Raw genomic sequence first — 17,204 nt, 5'->3', positions numbered from 1 at the left:
ATGACTCAATATTGTTGCAGGAGACGGAACTGAAGCAGACATTTTCTGTACCAGATAGTTCAGGGAGATTAAGATGTTGAGCTCTCAGATGATGATGAGAGAGATGAGGATTTCACACCTGGGATAGAAGAGGGTCACAATGTTCAGATCAACTACTTATTCATGTTTTAAATAAAGGTGAATGTATTATTGTATTAATATCACTCTATAACCATAATACATTACATAGTCTATCTGTTCATTTTGGCTGTCTTTTCAAACTAAAATGGTCCCGACGTCAAATTTGAATTAAGTTAAAAAAGTCTAAATTGCAAGATGTTTTTTTAACCCTAAATAGGTAGGAAATCAGAAAAAAAAGGAGATTGGAAGACAATTTTTTCCTCGAGTCCCAGGAGGAATGAGGCTTAACTATTTCCATCAAACCTGTTCCAGATCATCGTAATCCAATGAAGGAAGTGTGTCTGCTATAACAGACCTCCGGCAACAGACCACTTGTTAATGGTTAGAAATTGGATACACTGCGAACATAATGTCTAACTTGTGTCAGTAAACAATATGTATGAGATTTGTAAGAGGTTACAACTCACTATCTGATTTCAATGGATAAAGGCGTCAAAGCTGCCATATAATGCGACTCTTGATCATTGTTTATTTCTGCAGGGGGTTTAAATGAACTTCTCTTACAGTAACAGGGTGCCTTAAAGTCCTGACACAATAAACAGGATGTAACATTCTTCTTCTTGTCATGTTGTATCATGTGGATAAGTGCCTGGGGAATCGTTATAGTGATTGTTTTAAGGGTGGTGAAATAAATATTGGGCCCTGCACAAATGATGCTGATAGACTACAGGTTCTGAAGGAAACATCCAATAAGCCAAAGATTACAGCAGCTCAGTTCTCACGCCAGCATGTCACTATAGACTCTGGATTGTGCATTATTCAACACAGTTCGGCTTATTAAGAGATTAGTAAAAAAAAAAAAGCATTCTGGGGAAGTAGTCAGTTCAAAATGTTGAACTGAAAATCCATTAAAAAAAATCATGATACCTTTGGTCCATGCAGTGTTTCCAATTTTATGTAAGATGGCTCTTGTTCTGAAGGGCCATAAAATGTACAATTGTCTCTCTCCTACAAATCACAGCCTCCTCAGGAGCAACAGGAGAGTCCCTCTAAGAAATGCTCCATCATAACTGCTAAAACAAGGACTTCTTCTATCACCCTGTATCATGATTACCTCGGACAATTAATGGAAACGGGTGATGTTTTCGGCCCAAGCTATAAAAGGATTAGGAAGCTAAAAATACGACGTTCACCACACAGAGAGGCACTGGGGAACCCTTTCCCTCCAGGTGGGCAGGGCAGGGACACCAGATCCTAATCTGAGGAGGATATCACTTATCTGGAGACAAACAGCATAGATTAGGAGAGGAGACAGAAGATGCTTTGGGGACAGCATGTGGGAGGGCTCTAACACAATTACACACAAGCACCAAATCCCTCCTCTGATACCTCAGAGAAATGCTGGTGCGATAAATAGTAAACAGAGACCAAAGCCGGGCCATTTGTTTCCTGTCAGACTGCACCCGGATGCTCCAAAGCTCCTCAGCAGAGACAAGACACACCTCAATGTTTGAACTAAAAGCTAGTCACAACATCTGCACTGTTCTTTTAAACAGGTTGAATAAGATCTACAGCTTTGTTATCCTTTATTCACTATTAGCTTTGATTTTGACCTGACAATGACACCAGTCTTGCAGCAGACGTTGACATTTTTAAGCAAATTCCAGGTCTGAGTAAAACTAGCTCACCGACTAAATGGATTGCCCCGATCCTTGCTTCAATTCATTCTAAATCATACACAGTTTTGTTATTTCATTACGCCTTTGGCACTAAATTAAATATAACACACGGCAACTATTCAGGGAAGATTATGACGTCTAGCATCCTAACACCTAAACATGGCTTTTTATGACGTATGTCAAACTCCCCCCATCCGCAGAATAATTTTGTGGCAAAAGTAAACACTTTAATCCAATTTCTTAGACCCCAAAGCCTCATTCAAGCAAGAAACCTTATTTATAGTTATTGCAGTAGCCTTGATGGCTGTAGAGCTTTTTGATTCACTTCACGTCTCATGATTAATTCATGCCTCTTCATATGTCTTATGTTGAATGCTTGAATCCCTACATGAGTCACCAATAATATACATTGAGATAATCCAACCTTCATTAGGGATGAGACAGTTGAAAGATGATTGAATTGTGTTCGTCACATTGAGCATTGAGAAAGGAAATGGAGATGTCATGGATGTGATTGACTTTGACAGATTGAATAAAGAAAGCAGCTTCTATTGTTTCCTTGTGTGTCGTTGAAAATATGTTTTGGATATGTTTTATCCCCACTCTGATCTTTTGTGTACTCTGGTCCACGTTGCAAAAGATAGTTTGATGGGAAGTGAGTTGCTGCCGCATCTGTCTGTGCGCCAGCCGCAGCGTCTTTGATCCCCTGCGCTGGAGGTGTTGGCACGGGTCTGCCTGCCACCCCCTCTGCTGCCCCACACTGATTTTGCTCTGACGCCTGCCATGGCTCAAACATAACTGCAGCGATTAACTGCAAGGCATCTTTCAGCTGAATGTGTGTTTTCACCCCTGCTTGTGACAGTTGAGAGTAAATCACAATTAGCTTCGAGTTTGCTTGATTTATTTTGTGTAAAAATGATACAAAATGTAATTTATCAAATGAGGTAAAAATAAATGCCTCCAATGCTCAAAGGGGTCTCTGCGCCAACAAGCACTGATGTTAAGAGCCCTTTATATGTTGTACTATTGCATTGGTCATGATGCATCATAACTGAGGCCTCATTTTACATTTGACTGACAGTTTCACATCTTTTAAAGAACAGATTTGCTAAAGAGGCATTACACAAGCTGTAATCTTCTTAACACTACCCTCATCAAGTCATTTCAAGTCAATAAGAATACATTACAATACACGTTTCATTCATTGCCTGTGAGATTTATTCTCCTTCCTTTATTTTTTAGAAAACATAGTGGCAGTGTTCAGAAGGATTCATGTTTTTAGCTTAAAACACCTTGTACTCTGATACTACATAGTCTTTTACCAAACAGTTTATATTTAGGATAAATTACAGTTACCTTAAGAGCAGATTCATAAAAAACGTGCATACAAACAAACACAAAACCACCATCACTCTGTGGACAGCTGAGGTATTGAATGATTTTATTTTCTGTTCCACGACATGAGATCTTTCAAAAGTGAAAACTCATTGAGGCAATTTAATATAATATTCACTCTCTTTGACAAACACACATGCGAGCCTGTGTTTATTTAAAGGTGACCTATCATGCAAAATGCACTTTTCTACGACTTTTCTACATGAATATGTGTCCCCGGTGTTCCAGGGAACTCACCAAGTGTCAGAAAACACAACCCTCTCTATTTTCCTCCATACCCAAATCTCTTCAAAAACGGATCTGATACAGACTGATCCAGATTTGAACACTTCTATGACGTCACAGAAGTGGCGCTACGGCTATTGGGCCAACTCCACCAATCAGGAGGAGACAGCCACAGACATTGCCGTTGGAAAGCGCTGGAGACGCTGTAGTACATATGCCAGGCCTGTAGATGGTGCTGTTCTCACAGAATCAGCCCATGCAAAGACAGTGTTAAATTGAGCGAAATGAGGAATGGCTAAAATGCATGATCTGTTTGGTATTTTGAAAAATAAAAAGTATAAATATGCCTTTTATAGGTATGTTCCTACACTATATTATTCAAATATAGCGTGATAGGTCCACTTTATTCTACTCTCCTGACAACACGTCAGAAATATAAATGAAGATAAAAAAACTAAAATAATACAACCTAACAGATTATTTAATTTAAAGCATGCACATAATGAAAGGCAATTGCATTATAGGCCATTACACATGTAAACTGTAACATAATGCAGTGAGTAACAAACCAAAATCAGTTAAAACATGTTGTGAAATTAAGTTATATTTCAACTTATCTGGATTAAAACCCACATATTAAGTTATTTTCTAATTAGCAGGGAACTCTTACTAATGAAGTGTAGCATATGGACAACAAGAGTAAAGGCCACTGAGGTCAATGGCTGCTCTCAGATCCAGGCCATCATGTGGCAGAACAATGTTTCTCACAACAAAACAATGGTTATACTAAAACAAATATTTATAAATATGAAAAGGATATAATATGAAGGAAACACCATAAAATGTATGTAAACAAATCTCTATTGATGATGCAAAAGGTGTAGTGTCAGCTAATGGTGGATCACTAATATAACATCAAACCATCAGAGAATAGGCTCTGTGTCGTTCCAGTTGACAAATGCATCTTTCCACCTGTAACCAAAAAGAACCGGTTTAAGGCATTAAGAGCTGACCCAGGTGCAAACTGCATGATTCTTCACAACTTCAAGAAATTTGATAAACACATGTTATAGTTGTTTTGAGGATCTGCAGACATCTCTGGACACATGGCTTTCTATGTGCTAAAAATGCTTAAACATCCCTACCTTGTTCGGATGCAGTGCTCCAGCGGTGGAATGAGATCAGTGTCAACATCTTGATAGCTGAGGGCAGATTTGCCAACAACTGAAAACGCAAACAATAAATTAGCATTTTCAATTAAAGGTCCCCTATTATACTTTTTTCATCAATATATCATAGGTCTCAGATATATACAAAACATGTCTCTGAAGTGTTTGGCTCGAAACACCAAACAGATCAGGCATTGCAGCATCCCATAATCCCCTCTGTTTCAGGCCTGTTTCAAAAGTGCTGATTCTCTGTCTGTTACTTTAGATGAAAAAGAAGGAGCCCCTCCCCACGCCCCTCTGAGAGATACTTGGTTAAGAAGAACACAATGGTGCTCTAGGAGGAGATTCAGGTGATAAGGTAGGGGGGGGGGGGGGGGTTACCTTGGTCGGTTATTGGCTAAAGGTTACACAACCCAAAAAATCGTTATGACATCATAAAGTGTCCAAAATCCGATCAGCTCATTTTCAGACAGGTTTTTATAGAAAAGGATCAGGACAAAAAGTGAGTGAATCTTTTTTTCTGAAACTTTCCGAATCTCTTTACACAGAGGGGACACATGTTGATGTAGAAAAGACATGAAAAAGTGGATTTTGCATAATAGCTGAGCTTTAAGACATGCAATAACACTGACCCAGTCCATAGAACATAATATAAACTTTAAATAATCCTATCATGATCAGATATTATAATATTATTATGCCCTAATGCTCATTCACTGGTGTGAGGGGATGTGCAGAGAACAATAGTCAGACATACAGACAGTGAGGCGGATCTCCTCCTGTTGATTGGCCAGTCCATCGTAATAGTAGAGGTCAAACTCCAGGCCTTTGTCTTGATTGGTCAACAGCTCCCTCTGCAGGCCGAACAGCACGCTGAAATGGCTTTCACTGCACACCACCCAGATAGGGTAATGGGGAGTCTTTAGGTAAGCTCCCACCTTAGATAGAACAAAACAGAGCATAGTAATATATTACATTCCAGGACAATCAGCTAAATGGCAATCTTTTTTTTCTTTTTTCTTACATATCAAAGTGTTCAAAACATTTCTTGCATGTGATTATGGCACCACAGCAAAACATAAATGGTGTCATGGTATTTTTTTATGCATGCCTGGGGATGTACTTCAAAGTAGACACAGATTGTCATTGTGTAACAGTAACAGAACTTGTGTTTCGTACTTAATGTGTAAAAAAAACTTTAAATATATTTATTTTTGGCAGGGTCCATTATACAAGTTTGAATAAGGTTTTCAGCTCTACCTCCTCTACTATTTAAGGACCGACACCACCCAAACCAGTTTTACCATACAGTAGTTTCAAATAAAACCTTGGACTTTTGAATAAATTAAAGATATGCCCACGTTCTCTCATTGACTAGTTATCAGCCGGGACATCGACACTAGTATTGTCAACAGCTTGTGAGTCTACATTTATGTCATCGTGGCAAAAATCCCAATTTTCTTGTCACATAACTTTACAGATCAAAATAAAGCCAAGGTTTGAAGATAGTAGTCCAAGCAAGGACGCTGAAAGTATCTGGTTATGAAGTGAGGAAGGGGCCATTTCCACCTGACGTTATTCCCCTGGCTAATTTTGTCATTGTGGCTGATGTGCTCCTCTAGTTACACTTCACTCGGTCAATTTACTTTACTATCCCACAGCTTGATCTCCAGAGAGCTTACTGCCCATTTCTCTTTAGTTATCCTATTCTCGTGAGTGCGAAGTACTTTGAATAAACATCTTCAGGCGGTGTATGTGTTGTTAACTATCATATAAATCTCTTAAGTCTTTAGACCATTCTTTGCTGTAATTATGGGCACATCTGTGTTTCTGCTGGCACAGATGTGCCCATAATTACAGCAAAGAATCCCCCCTGAGGTCTTGTGTTAAAACTTGAATGTGACTAGTATCTGGTCCGTCAGTGGCAGGGGGACCAAAGAGTCGGCTGTCAGAGTCACTCACCTTACAGATGTTATAGTGTTCAAACAGGGACAGCAGGCCTACGTCACAGGGGTCTTTGACTCCCTTCAGTAGAGTCATGTTGCCGTTGCCTGAATCCAGCTCTATGTCATTGTCAAAGACATTAGAAACTGCCCTGCCGCAGAGCAACAGATTTACCAGCTCCTGGTGAGCACAAACACAAAAAAGCAACTTAATAACCAGCATGTATTTTGTGCATACAGCAGAATTGATATGTAGTATTGCTTACTCCCATAGCAGTGTTACTCAGAGATCCCTTTGCTGTACAAAATGCTTATACTTATGTTCATTAACTAATGTCATCACGATCCATTCATGCACCTTCATTGTTTGATAAAAAGTGCGATGTTGAACCACAAACAGAATCCTGAATGCTCCTAATATTATCCTGCAATTCGTAGTTAGGGCTATATCAGACCTGTGTGCAGTAGCCATGGGCTCCAATGAGTGTGTTGGTGTGCACGTCCATATCCTCTCTTACTCTAGAGAGAGAATAGAGATCAAACAGTAAGGGTGATGTTTCTTCATCTAGCTTATACTGATTCATACTTCAGATGTTGTTCCGTCATGAAGCAAAAAAAGGCATAGCATACTTTGTAATGGTTCGAGAGAGAACAGCAGATATGCTGAGCAGAAGGCATCCTAAGGCCCCAGTCTCAAACTGTGGAAGAAGAGAGGTTATGGCGAGAAAGTTATTTTCAACATTTGACAGTCCAAATTAAACTGAGGAAGTCAATATTTAGGTTTCTCACCTGATCAATATGCCGCTCCAGAAGCAACTGCAGGTCCATGAAGTTATCCAGAGTGAAACATGTTATCTGAAACAAAAGCTGGTTATAAAACCTCCACAGCATTTCATTTTGTAAATTGAAAGAGTAGTGACTGACACAGCTTTACTTAATAAAAACTACAAATGTGCAAATGCATTTTCCAAATATGGCTGAGTCTACACAATACCATAACATAATATACATAGTGATATTCCACAAAATCAACCTAATAAAGATTTCTCATTGAATTTCTGTTAAGTAATGTTTGTAAGATGTAGAATTAAAATACTGGATATTTTTAAATATTAAACTCCTCGTCTATATTCTAACAGTCTCTACTTGAGTGTAACTTTTCTACACTCATGTCAGCAGGTGTGTTTGCAGTGGCATCTCTATACCTTTTCAAGCACTCCTTCAGATTTGTAGTGTCCTGCCGGGGTGAAATGATTCCTTCCTGAATTTCTGTTTTAAAAGAAAACAGAGGTAGGACAAAATGTATCAGGGACGTCTGAGATCAACAGGTTTGTCAGGAAGTGAACTTTTGACTTCTAGAGTTTTTGTGACCCCGGCCCGACCTTCAACATCTAAGCCAGTATTCACATGCATTCAAACTACCGGTAATAACATTCCTTTAAAGAGGTTCTTTAGTTTTGGTCTGGATGTGAAAGATTAAGTGGAAAAAGTATAATCTTACATTGCAACTGTGGCTTGTTTTTCCTCGCCAGCCCGCCAAAGTATTTCCGCCGCCGCTAAAACAAGACACTTTCTTCTGGTAGAATTGGAAGGTCTTAACCTCCTGAGAAAACAAAGTGGCATTTGAGTCAGAAGTAGCACGTGTGGTGTGATAATACAGTTAATACCAAATGCAGATACTTATTACTTAACATTGGCTACAAAGCATGCCTTGATGTGAATTATCAAAAAGCATCCAAGTGATTAGAAAACAGTGCATTCGGAGGTTAACATTGAGGATCAAAGCTCTGATTTGAAGGATAACGTACTGAAGGCCTATACTGCTGCTCTCAGTGTTTTCAAAGAGCAGTTTCTTTAGAACAAAGGCTTGGAAGGATGCCAGAACTCCACAAGGGCCACCCTAGAAAATAAATAAACAGAGTGCAAAAACACCACAAATCAATAAATCATATGGAAATCAGTTTTCTACATAAGTGAAGTGTAGTGAGATGGAACATTAAAGGCAACCTTTTTCTGCACGATTCCGTATCTCAGGTCATGCGTTTCTGAGAACGTGAGACCCTGATTTCTCCATTCAACACTGAAACAATTTAGGCTGGTACCCAGAAGAACAGCTTTCAATTCCTGGGAAAAAAATAAACAGCAAATAAACAGAAAAACAAAAGCAACCACAGACACTACCAAGCATTTTTTCAGAAAAGCTGGTGTTAATCACAAACCATGGCGGTGTGTAGGTCCATGGGGTAGCCTGCATAGCTGTGCTCTACGACAGTTCGGTGAAAGGACACTTTGGAGAGTTCTCCCAGATCCTCATCATCATCAATGTCATCTGGAATTTGATTAACAACACCACCAGCTTTGATAAATAGAAGACAACAAATACAAAATCTGGCCTCTTTTCTCAGATTACTGACCTAAAACCATCTCAGACACATCCAAATCTGCCACATTTGGACTGGACAAAGACTTCACTCTAATAAACGGACACAACGTAGTTATCTTATGAAGAAAATTGATAGGAAAATACGTAAACAGTAAAAAAAAAAAAAATACACAGAAAAGTATCAACGGAATCACTACTGTAAGCAGCTTAAAGCTATTTACTTTGTAGTCTTCCGTACGTCTTGTTGCACTTTTTCAAAGCTGTTCTCCCTCGGCAATCTCTCTGGTGCACTCCACATCTCCCATTGCCCTTCAACACAGTCAGCTGAGCGTATTTGGCTGCTTTCTGGGCTTTTTTTATGTTTCCCAGCCACTAAAACCCCATCCACAGACCGCCTGTTGTCTTCAACTTCTTTTAGCAGCGGATGGGGTCCTTCGAGCTTTCGATTCTGCCTTTTTTTGTTTGAATCCTGAAAGGAAAAATATAGTTAATGAAAATGTTATGATAAATATGAATAATGTAATGGGATGAATACATTTCTAAGTACTGCATCCGTAGTCCAGCACCTGCGCTGTGCTAGCTATTGGTCCGGCCATCATTCCACGTCTAATTCGATTACTTCTGCTCCTTTGGGTGCTCTCAGTAATTAAAATCTGTTTGTCTGTTTCACTTCTGGTGAGGCGTTCATTGTCGTGGAGCGAAGCCCTCAGTGACTGGTCTTTTTGTTCTTCTAGGTCACAGGCCCAGAAGCCTGTTTGATAGTGGCTGGACAGTGGGTCTGTTTCAGGCTGAGAAGTGCAGAAGTCTCCTCTATAAGACCTGTAAGAGAGATAAATAATATTTGTTCAAACTAATTTACAAAAATACAAAATAATGATCAAAAACCAAACTTGTGGTATACCTTAATATGTTGTGTTTGCTAATAACAAAAGCTGTTGTGCTGCTATCCTCTGTGTTTTTGTTATTCATTACTATTGGTGTTACTGCAGGAGAATTAGAAGTCCAGCTCTTAGCCTGATCAGATGGACGGGGATCACTTTCATTTCTGGGGATCTTGTCCTGCCCCTCAAAATGATGCTTCACAATAATCTCCAGTAATGTTTTCAAGGGTGAGTTCTGAGCCTGCAACAACAGAGAAGTTAGCAACAGACTTGTTTTTCATGTAATCCACATCCCAGTAGCCAATATCCAGCTGCAAGACTTACTTTATTATTACTATAGAGCCCCTCCATGTGTAGAATCTGCCTCAAGTGGGATCTGTTGTTGATACTCGCCTTTGTGCGAGGATGTTCTTCGTCCATACAAGCAATTGTCCTCTTGAGACCCTGCACATCAACAGAGTTTTACATTATATTCTTTAAAACCACAAGTATAAAGGGATATTTAAGCTTTTTGAAAGTGTGGAGGCTATTTTGTCAGTGTGTTACTTGAAGTAGTTAACGGTCAGACTGCTCCCAGCAAGAAAAATAATTTGCAAAGCAATATGTTGTTATGGACAGGCAGTGGCGTCGCTAAAGCCCCGAATGTTTTTCGGACAATTCTCCCTCAATACATTAACCGTGCTTTACCTGAACCTCATCATGTCACTAGAGAGGACGGCAGGATTGTAATTTCCCGTGTTCAGTGAATGCAACAGAGGCAAGACACCAGAGAGAGAGTGCACCGGTACCAGCAGGGACCTTGTTGTTAGCATCTGGTGCTAGCTGCACTAACGGACTAGTTATACGAATAAAATGTAAAAAAACGTTACAAAAAAAACGTAACTTCGCTACTTTTTTAGAAGTTAGTGGCTTTGGAGCAAGAACGGCTATCTACTTTCATTGGAAAGTCTCTTTAAACAGTGGATGGTCTAACCGCTTCTTTAATGGGTTCGTTTGTGTGTTGTCAAATGGCTTTGGTGTTTAAAAACGTTAGAATAACACACACACACACACACACACACACACACACACACACACACACACACACACACACACACACACACACACACACACACACACACACACACACACACACACACACACACACACACACACACACACACACACACCACACACACCACACACGGCAAAGAAACAGTCAAATCGAGGCAGCTGTAGACCAACATCTTCCGTGTTGTTCGAGGTAAACATTATGTTCTTATGGTTGCTTCGGTAGGGCCATGAACATATTCCTAGTTTCATTATTTAGGTGAAACAGTATTCCAGCTGGGGGCCTATCGCCATCTACTGTACTGACAATGGATAAGTCATCCAGCAACACGTTAAAAGATCCAAACTACCCCTTTGCATGTTCACGTGTGTGGCTAAAATGTGAACTTTGCTGGTAGCAGCTATGACATTTATGTGACCCATCATAATTCCAAAGCAGTGTACCACTTTGGGCTAGCTAGCTAGCTCTGGTAACGGTTTACAGTCCTGAGCCCGTGCAAAAGCTTACTGTTAACGTTATTACCCAGCTCACCTTTCGGTTCAGATACTCTCGTACAACGGACGAAGCCACCTCTTCAACTGAAACGACCATCGTGATGAAGGTGTCCCGGCTGTAGTGGCCTCCTTCTGACGCAAATACTCAGCCGCTCGGACAGTAGCCTTTAGCTGCCCGTCTATTGAACCATAGCAAGGCTGTGTGATGTAGCCACAACCGGGACCTGTAAGAGACCGTCCATATGAGCAACAGATTGGGCTGATGTACGTTGCCATAGTGATCCCATGCGCAATACTTTTTATTCTTCTTCGCTTGTGTATTTAGTGTAGCTTGCATCCTTCATGTCGCATTGCTGCCATCTTCTGGAGCTAGTTAACTCATGCAGTGTCCAGTGAGTCAGACTCGGCACCCTCTTTGCAATATACATAGTCTGTATAACTTTATCTCAATATCGGCCTGAACTTAAAAAGCTGGAGGAAAACTGAGGTCGTATCATCACACAACTCATTCCCTCACCTTTGTGTTTATTTCAGTATTTTTAAACAGTTCTTAAATTCATTTGAAACTTTGAAAACAACAAAAGACAAAATAAACACTTCAGCAACAGCTCAAAGCACTTTATGCTTACTTAAATTCTTATCTCTTCGAAATAAACAGTTAATGATTTAGTCAATTGGGTGCACCAGAAGCCTTTAATGACTCACAAAAACAATATAGAATATAAAATGAAAATACTCAAAATAATAAATAATTATCCATCTATCTATTGATGTAATTGTTATATTTGATTGCATCGACAGATAATCCAGCATTATAGAACTAATTAATAACACTATTAATTTGTTAGTTATTAACATTATTAATTAATTACCATGTCTAGAGCAGGAAGTTCTCTGTCAGTGAGGATGTCAGACATCGCAGTGGACGACATTTGTCCATTGTTTTTTAACTTTTTTTTGTTAACACAGTGGCTGCGGACTCAAGTGCAGAATTGGTGAATGAGACATCTCCAAAGGTAGAGAGAATCAAAATGTCGGTCAAGGTACTTGTGATGAAGCTGGTTTCACGGATTTATAATAAATCAAAAGGAGAACAGCTCACTTGGAGATCCAAAAGCCATCGCAGATAACCTCTTTGAGAAAGTATGGGCCAAAGTGGAGGGAGGGGATTTCAAAATCACCCCAGAAATCTTCAAGAATATAGACAAGGTCGTTTACAAAGAACTGTGCAAGCAGTGGGACGGCGCGAAGAGGGTGCTGGTTATAGTGAATGAAGGAGAACAATTAGCGGATGATGTAGTGGCCTCCATCTTCAAATACCACCTGACGAACCAACCAAAGAAGAGAGGCGCCATCGGCAGGTTCTTCCATGGTGTACGCTGTGCGATCAAGAAGCCTTTCAGACGCTCTTTGCCCATATTCAAATTCGTTTCTACTTGATCCTGTAAAGTGCTTTGAATTGCATCACTTTATGAATTGTGCTGTACAAATACATTGCCTTGCCTTGCCTTGCTCTCCTGCAGCTGCTTGAACTATTTAGGGGAATTATTTATGATTTAGCCCTCAGGGTACAGGATTTTCCCCCGGGTTTTCCGGTTTTGTAAATTTAAATGTAATATTATTGTCTGTCAACTAAACTAATACAGTTATGTGAACTTTTAGTTTTTTCAGAATACAGTGTTTTCTCCGGGTGTTTCCGGTTTTTCCCACATTACGCAGCAAAGTAAAAAACATATATATTGTAATTTAATGTTCTGCTTATGTCTCTGTGATTGGCCGTCAGAGCTGTGAATATGCAACACAATCTGTTTCAACCAATTCAAAGTGTTTGTAGGAAATACAAAGAAAAAGTGTGTCCTGTGAGAAAGTCACTCTAGTTATTGAGTCACTTTTAAACATTTAAAGAAGAGCTGATTGTTGTCAGAGCTGAAGTTATGCTCACATATTTTAATTAAGATAAAATAGAGGTACATCAATATTTAATATAGAATATATGTGAGTGTTTGAAAAAGGTGAATATTCGACAGAATAAGGATACAAAGGAATTTGTATTGTAGGGGAAGATCGACAGCAACAAGGCTTTCAGTATTTTCCTCCTAAAAAAGTGGAAATCTGAAAACCAGTGAGCCCAGAAATCTTCCTTCTTACTGAAAACAATTATAGAATAATAATAATGTTTATATAACCTCTGTTTGTCAATTTGTATCCCAAAAATCAGCAATTGTTTCTATGATGCTCACCATATCAATGCACATGAGTTAAAAATATCGTTAACATTCCTTTTTTAAATAAACATAAACAGTAAATACATGCATGTCTACAGCAGACATGGCATGACAGTAATAATACTATTTAAAAGACCAACTTACAACTATAACAAAATAATATAAACATTGGATATACTATAGTTTAAAAAAAAGTGGGTGCAATCTGAAATAAAAAAACAATGAATTAGAGTTTTTGGGTCATCTAGAGCAGCATTGTCTCAAATCTAAAGAGGCATCTTCATGTTATTCAGTTAAACTGCTCTCAATTACATGAGGCGCTGCTGGGATTTGAACCCAGGACCTCCTGCTTACTAAACAGGCGCTTTGACCAACTAAGCCACAGCACCTGCATTAATGCTCCTAATATTGAAGATCTGATCATATTTTGAAAACGTGTGTGGACTGAGATGAGGAAGTTAATGACAGCAAACTGCAAAAACTTGAAATCTGGCCAAGTGTAATTGTCTAATTTCTAGTCAGATATGTCTTTACACTTAAGACATACTCAGGATTAGAAGCAGGTTTATAGCCAAGTCGGTTTACACATATGAGGACTTTGGCTTGGTTAACTTAAGGGATGCAGTGAGATAAAGGGAAGGCTTCTCAATTCTCTAATTTCCCCTCCTCGACTCCTCGACTCCTCGGTCCTCCGGTAGTGACCCGGAAATGGATTTCAGCTTGCAATGTTGAAGGACATCTAATTTCTCTAAATGCACATCAAGGACCGAGGGTGTTTCTCAGTGTCGAGGAAGGCTGCTCCAGAGCCACTATTTCAAGCATACTACGACATCGAGTGCCGCCGAAGGACTGTTCCAATGCCCAGCATACTTGGAATTCTACCGAGGCCTGCATACTTCGTAGCGACAAATTTCGAGGCTGCACATGTGTAGACTCCGTGGTCTTAAAATCCCCACAATGCTTTCGCGGAAATCGCGCTCCATTTAAGGCGGGGCCTCGCATATGACGCACACCTGCACACCTGTTAGCCTGTTCCACAATTCTTCGATTTCCGAGGCTAGGAGGGATTCTTGCCTCGCTTCTGAAGCAAGTGACTTGGAAAACATGTGCTACCAAGCAAGCCTCCTTGACATTGAGAAACACCCCGAGCATCGAGCATCGAGGAGGCTCTCTGGAGGAGCTATCGAGGATACACTGATGGTTCCTCCACGGCTCCTCCGCGGATGTATTTCCGGCAACAGTGATGTTTCAAAGAGACGTGACGCACGGCCCGACTTATCTCAGCCAATGACAGCTCTGCATACATCCCCTGGATATTATTTTATTAACTGCTTTCATTGCGACGCGATGTTTACATTGAGAACAGCTGTGAGGTCCGTGCAGAAAGCAGAGCAGTGTGTATAATATATATCACTCATTATAACAGGCCTACATTACTCTCTTTATATGTATGCTTTAGTTTAGTAGTAGATACAAACAGAGAGACGATATTTTTCTAAAACCATTTAGTGCTTCACATAATAAAATACACAACGGCTGTATCCTGATATATTATATGCTTTAGGAGCTGTAGGTGCGTGTTGTACAGTGTGTAGGTGTGTGTTGTAGCTACAGTGTGTGTGTGTGTGTGTGTGTGTGTGTGTGTGTGTGTGTGTGTGTGTGTGTGTGTGTGTGTGTGTGTGTGTGTGTGTGTGTGTGTGTGTGTGTGTGTGTTGTACGTGCGTAGATGCGGCGGACAGAACGGTCTCAGTTGGTTTGGTATCCTATGCTTACTTTTAATACTTGTAAATACAACTTTTGGCCTGTCATTTCAATTCCCCATTTCAGCGACCAGAGAGGGAGGCTGCTGCTTCCACTCCTTTCTCCTCGGTTCCCCTCATCGACTCCTCCGCTCGCATCTCCTGTGGGCAGGACTAAGACATGAGGATAGGAGTCGAGGAGGGGAGTCGAGGAGGGGAAATTAGAGAATTGAGAAGCCTATAGTTCCTTTATAGCCCAACATTAGCCGCCTTTAGCATAGCGGTGGTGACGTGAAGTCATGTCACCATGCTGTAGTTCCTTTAATGCCCAACTTTAGCTGCCTTTAGCTTAGCAGTGGTGACGTGAAGTCATGTGACCGTGCTGTAGTTCCTTTATAGCCCAACACTAGCCACCTTTAGCTTAGCGGTGGTGAAGTGAAGTCATGTTTATAGCCCAACATTAGCTGCCTTTAGCTTAGCTGTGGTGATGTGAAGTCATGTGACCATGCTGTAGTTCCTTTATAGCCCAACATTAGCCGCCTTTAGCTTAGCGGATAGTGGCTTTTAAGTTTGTTTCTGTTACCTTGTATTCAGGGTTAGCAACCATGGGCGGCTCCCACTCCCCGTCCATCTCTTAGTCCCAGTCTTCGGGCTTCTTAGCGTCGGGGTCGGGAATGTTCTCTGCCTTGTCCCAATCCTGACAAAGTCAATGAAAGAAGACATGCATTTAAACAGCATTTCCTATACAATGGCCCATTACTTCAGGACCCTAACATATATTTTCGTTCCCTGCATTAAAATTAGGTGAATATCAGTGGCGGCCGGCCCATAGGGGCGCTAGGGGTGCCGCCCCACCTCTTCCCACATTCTAGATTGTCATTAAAAAATATTTTAATTTTATACATTTTTTTTTAATGAAATGTTGACTTTATTTGATCATTTCAGTAAAAACTAATGTTCATATTTCTCTTTGTGATTATAATACTGATGAATGTTCAAAACAAAGCACTTTGGCAACTTACCACATACATTTTAAAAAGCTTAATAAGCACGGTAACTTTCATGATATCATTTCTCAGTCATAATCGGTTGTTTCCGTGAACGGCCGACTGTTGTGTGACGGCAAATGCTGCGGCTGCAAGGCATTGTGGGGCAGCATTTTCTCCTCTCCTTTCGTCAAGGGAGGTCTAGTGGTTCCTAAACTCAATTCAATTCAATTCAAAACCTTTATTTATCCAGGTGAAATCCCATTGAGATCAATGATCTCTTTTTCAAGGGAGACCTGCAGCAGTAGGTTCCACATGAAGACATAAAAAGTTAAAACATAAACAACAGAACAACAAAAGGACATATACAGCAACATTTACAGGGATTACAATTTACGTATCCACATGTACAGGTACCGACAGCATCTGTCACTTCATAGTTAAACTTTAAAGCAACGTCCTCAGTAGGAATTTGAAAAATAAAATATATAATATATCAGGAGAATATAATATGGGCTCAAAATAAAGCAATAAAGTTGTTAACAACTTTTGAGGCAAAGTCCTTATGCAAAAAATGGCAAAAACCACACTTTTTTCTAGTAAAACGAAATGCGGAATATGATCTCAAAATTGGCAGTAGTGCTGCCAATTATAGTCTAGATTAATCTACTAATTTTGACTATACAAAGTTAGGAAAATGTGAATTCCAGTTATTTATATATTTAAAGTTATTATTGTCTTCTTTTTACAGTTTTATATTTGTGTTTTTATTTTTTATTTTTTAACACCAAGTCAAATTCATGGTATACATGTCAATTTACCTGGTAATAAACCGGTTTCTGATTCTGATTCTGATAATATGCACAAACAAATAAATACTGTACATCCCAGTTGCATCATATGACATTCAATTT

The 17,204-nt window shown here is 39.8% G+C and overlaps 1 protein-coding gene across 2 annotated transcripts; it reads right to left on the bottom strand.

Annotated features, from left to right (window-relative positions):
- Nucleotides 1-3,220: 3,220 nt before the first annotated feature.
- mindy4 (MINDY lysine 48 deubiquitinase 4) lies at nt 3,221-16,084 on the bottom strand. 2 transcript variants are annotated; one of them, XM_079693998.1, is made up of 18 exons: nt 15,888-16,084; nt 10,120-10,239; nt 9,816-10,036; nt 9,481-9,733; nt 9,136-9,383; nt 8,946-9,004; nt 8,751-8,860; nt 8,539-8,655; nt 8,340-8,431; nt 8,033-8,134; nt 7,737-7,800; nt 7,321-7,386; nt 7,162-7,229; nt 6,987-7,050; nt 6,551-6,712; nt 5,346-5,526; nt 4,565-4,643; nt 3,221-4,391 (listed from the first exon to the last, which is right to left on the bottom strand). In XM_079693998.1, the coding sequence occupies exons 1-18, from the start codon at nt 15,933-15,935 to the stop codon at nt 4,343-4,345; spliced, it is 2,103 nt and encodes a 700-aa protein (XP_079550124.1). In that variant the 5' UTR covers nt 15,936-16,084; the 3' UTR covers nt 3,221-4,342. The 2 variants fall into 2 exon arrangements, with proteins under 2 accessions (XP_079550124.1, XP_079550123.1); XM_079693997.1 differs by lacking the exon at nt 15,888-16,084 and adding an exon at nt 11,378-11,623.
- Between the last annotated feature and the right edge of the window lie 1,120 nt (nt 16,085-17,204).

This window comes from Notothenia rossii (assembly GCF_949606895.1).
Source record: "Notothenia rossii genome assembly, chromosome: 1".
NCBI classification, from domain to species: domain Eukaryota; kingdom Metazoa; phylum Chordata; class Actinopteri; order Perciformes; family Nototheniidae; genus Notothenia; species Notothenia rossii.
The sequence above is the reverse complement of the archived record's forward strand: the minus strand, read 5'-3'. Positions and strand labels throughout refer to the sequence as shown.

Excerpts from the sequence above, each read along its gene's own strand:
- mindy4 (XM_079693997.1), bottom strand. The coding sequence starts at position 11,437 with ATGGTCGTTTCAGTTGAAGAGGTGGCTTCGTCCGTTGTACGAGAGTAT. Across the intron at positions 7,230-7,320 it reads TGGAGCGGCATATTGATCAG|TTTGAGACTGGGGCCTTAGG; the intron begins GTGAGAAACCTA and ends CTTCTTCCACAG. Across the intron at positions 6,713-6,986 it reads CCCATGGCTACTGCACACAG|GAGCTGGTAAATCTGTTGCT; the intron begins GTCTGATATAGC and ends TGTGCTCACCAG.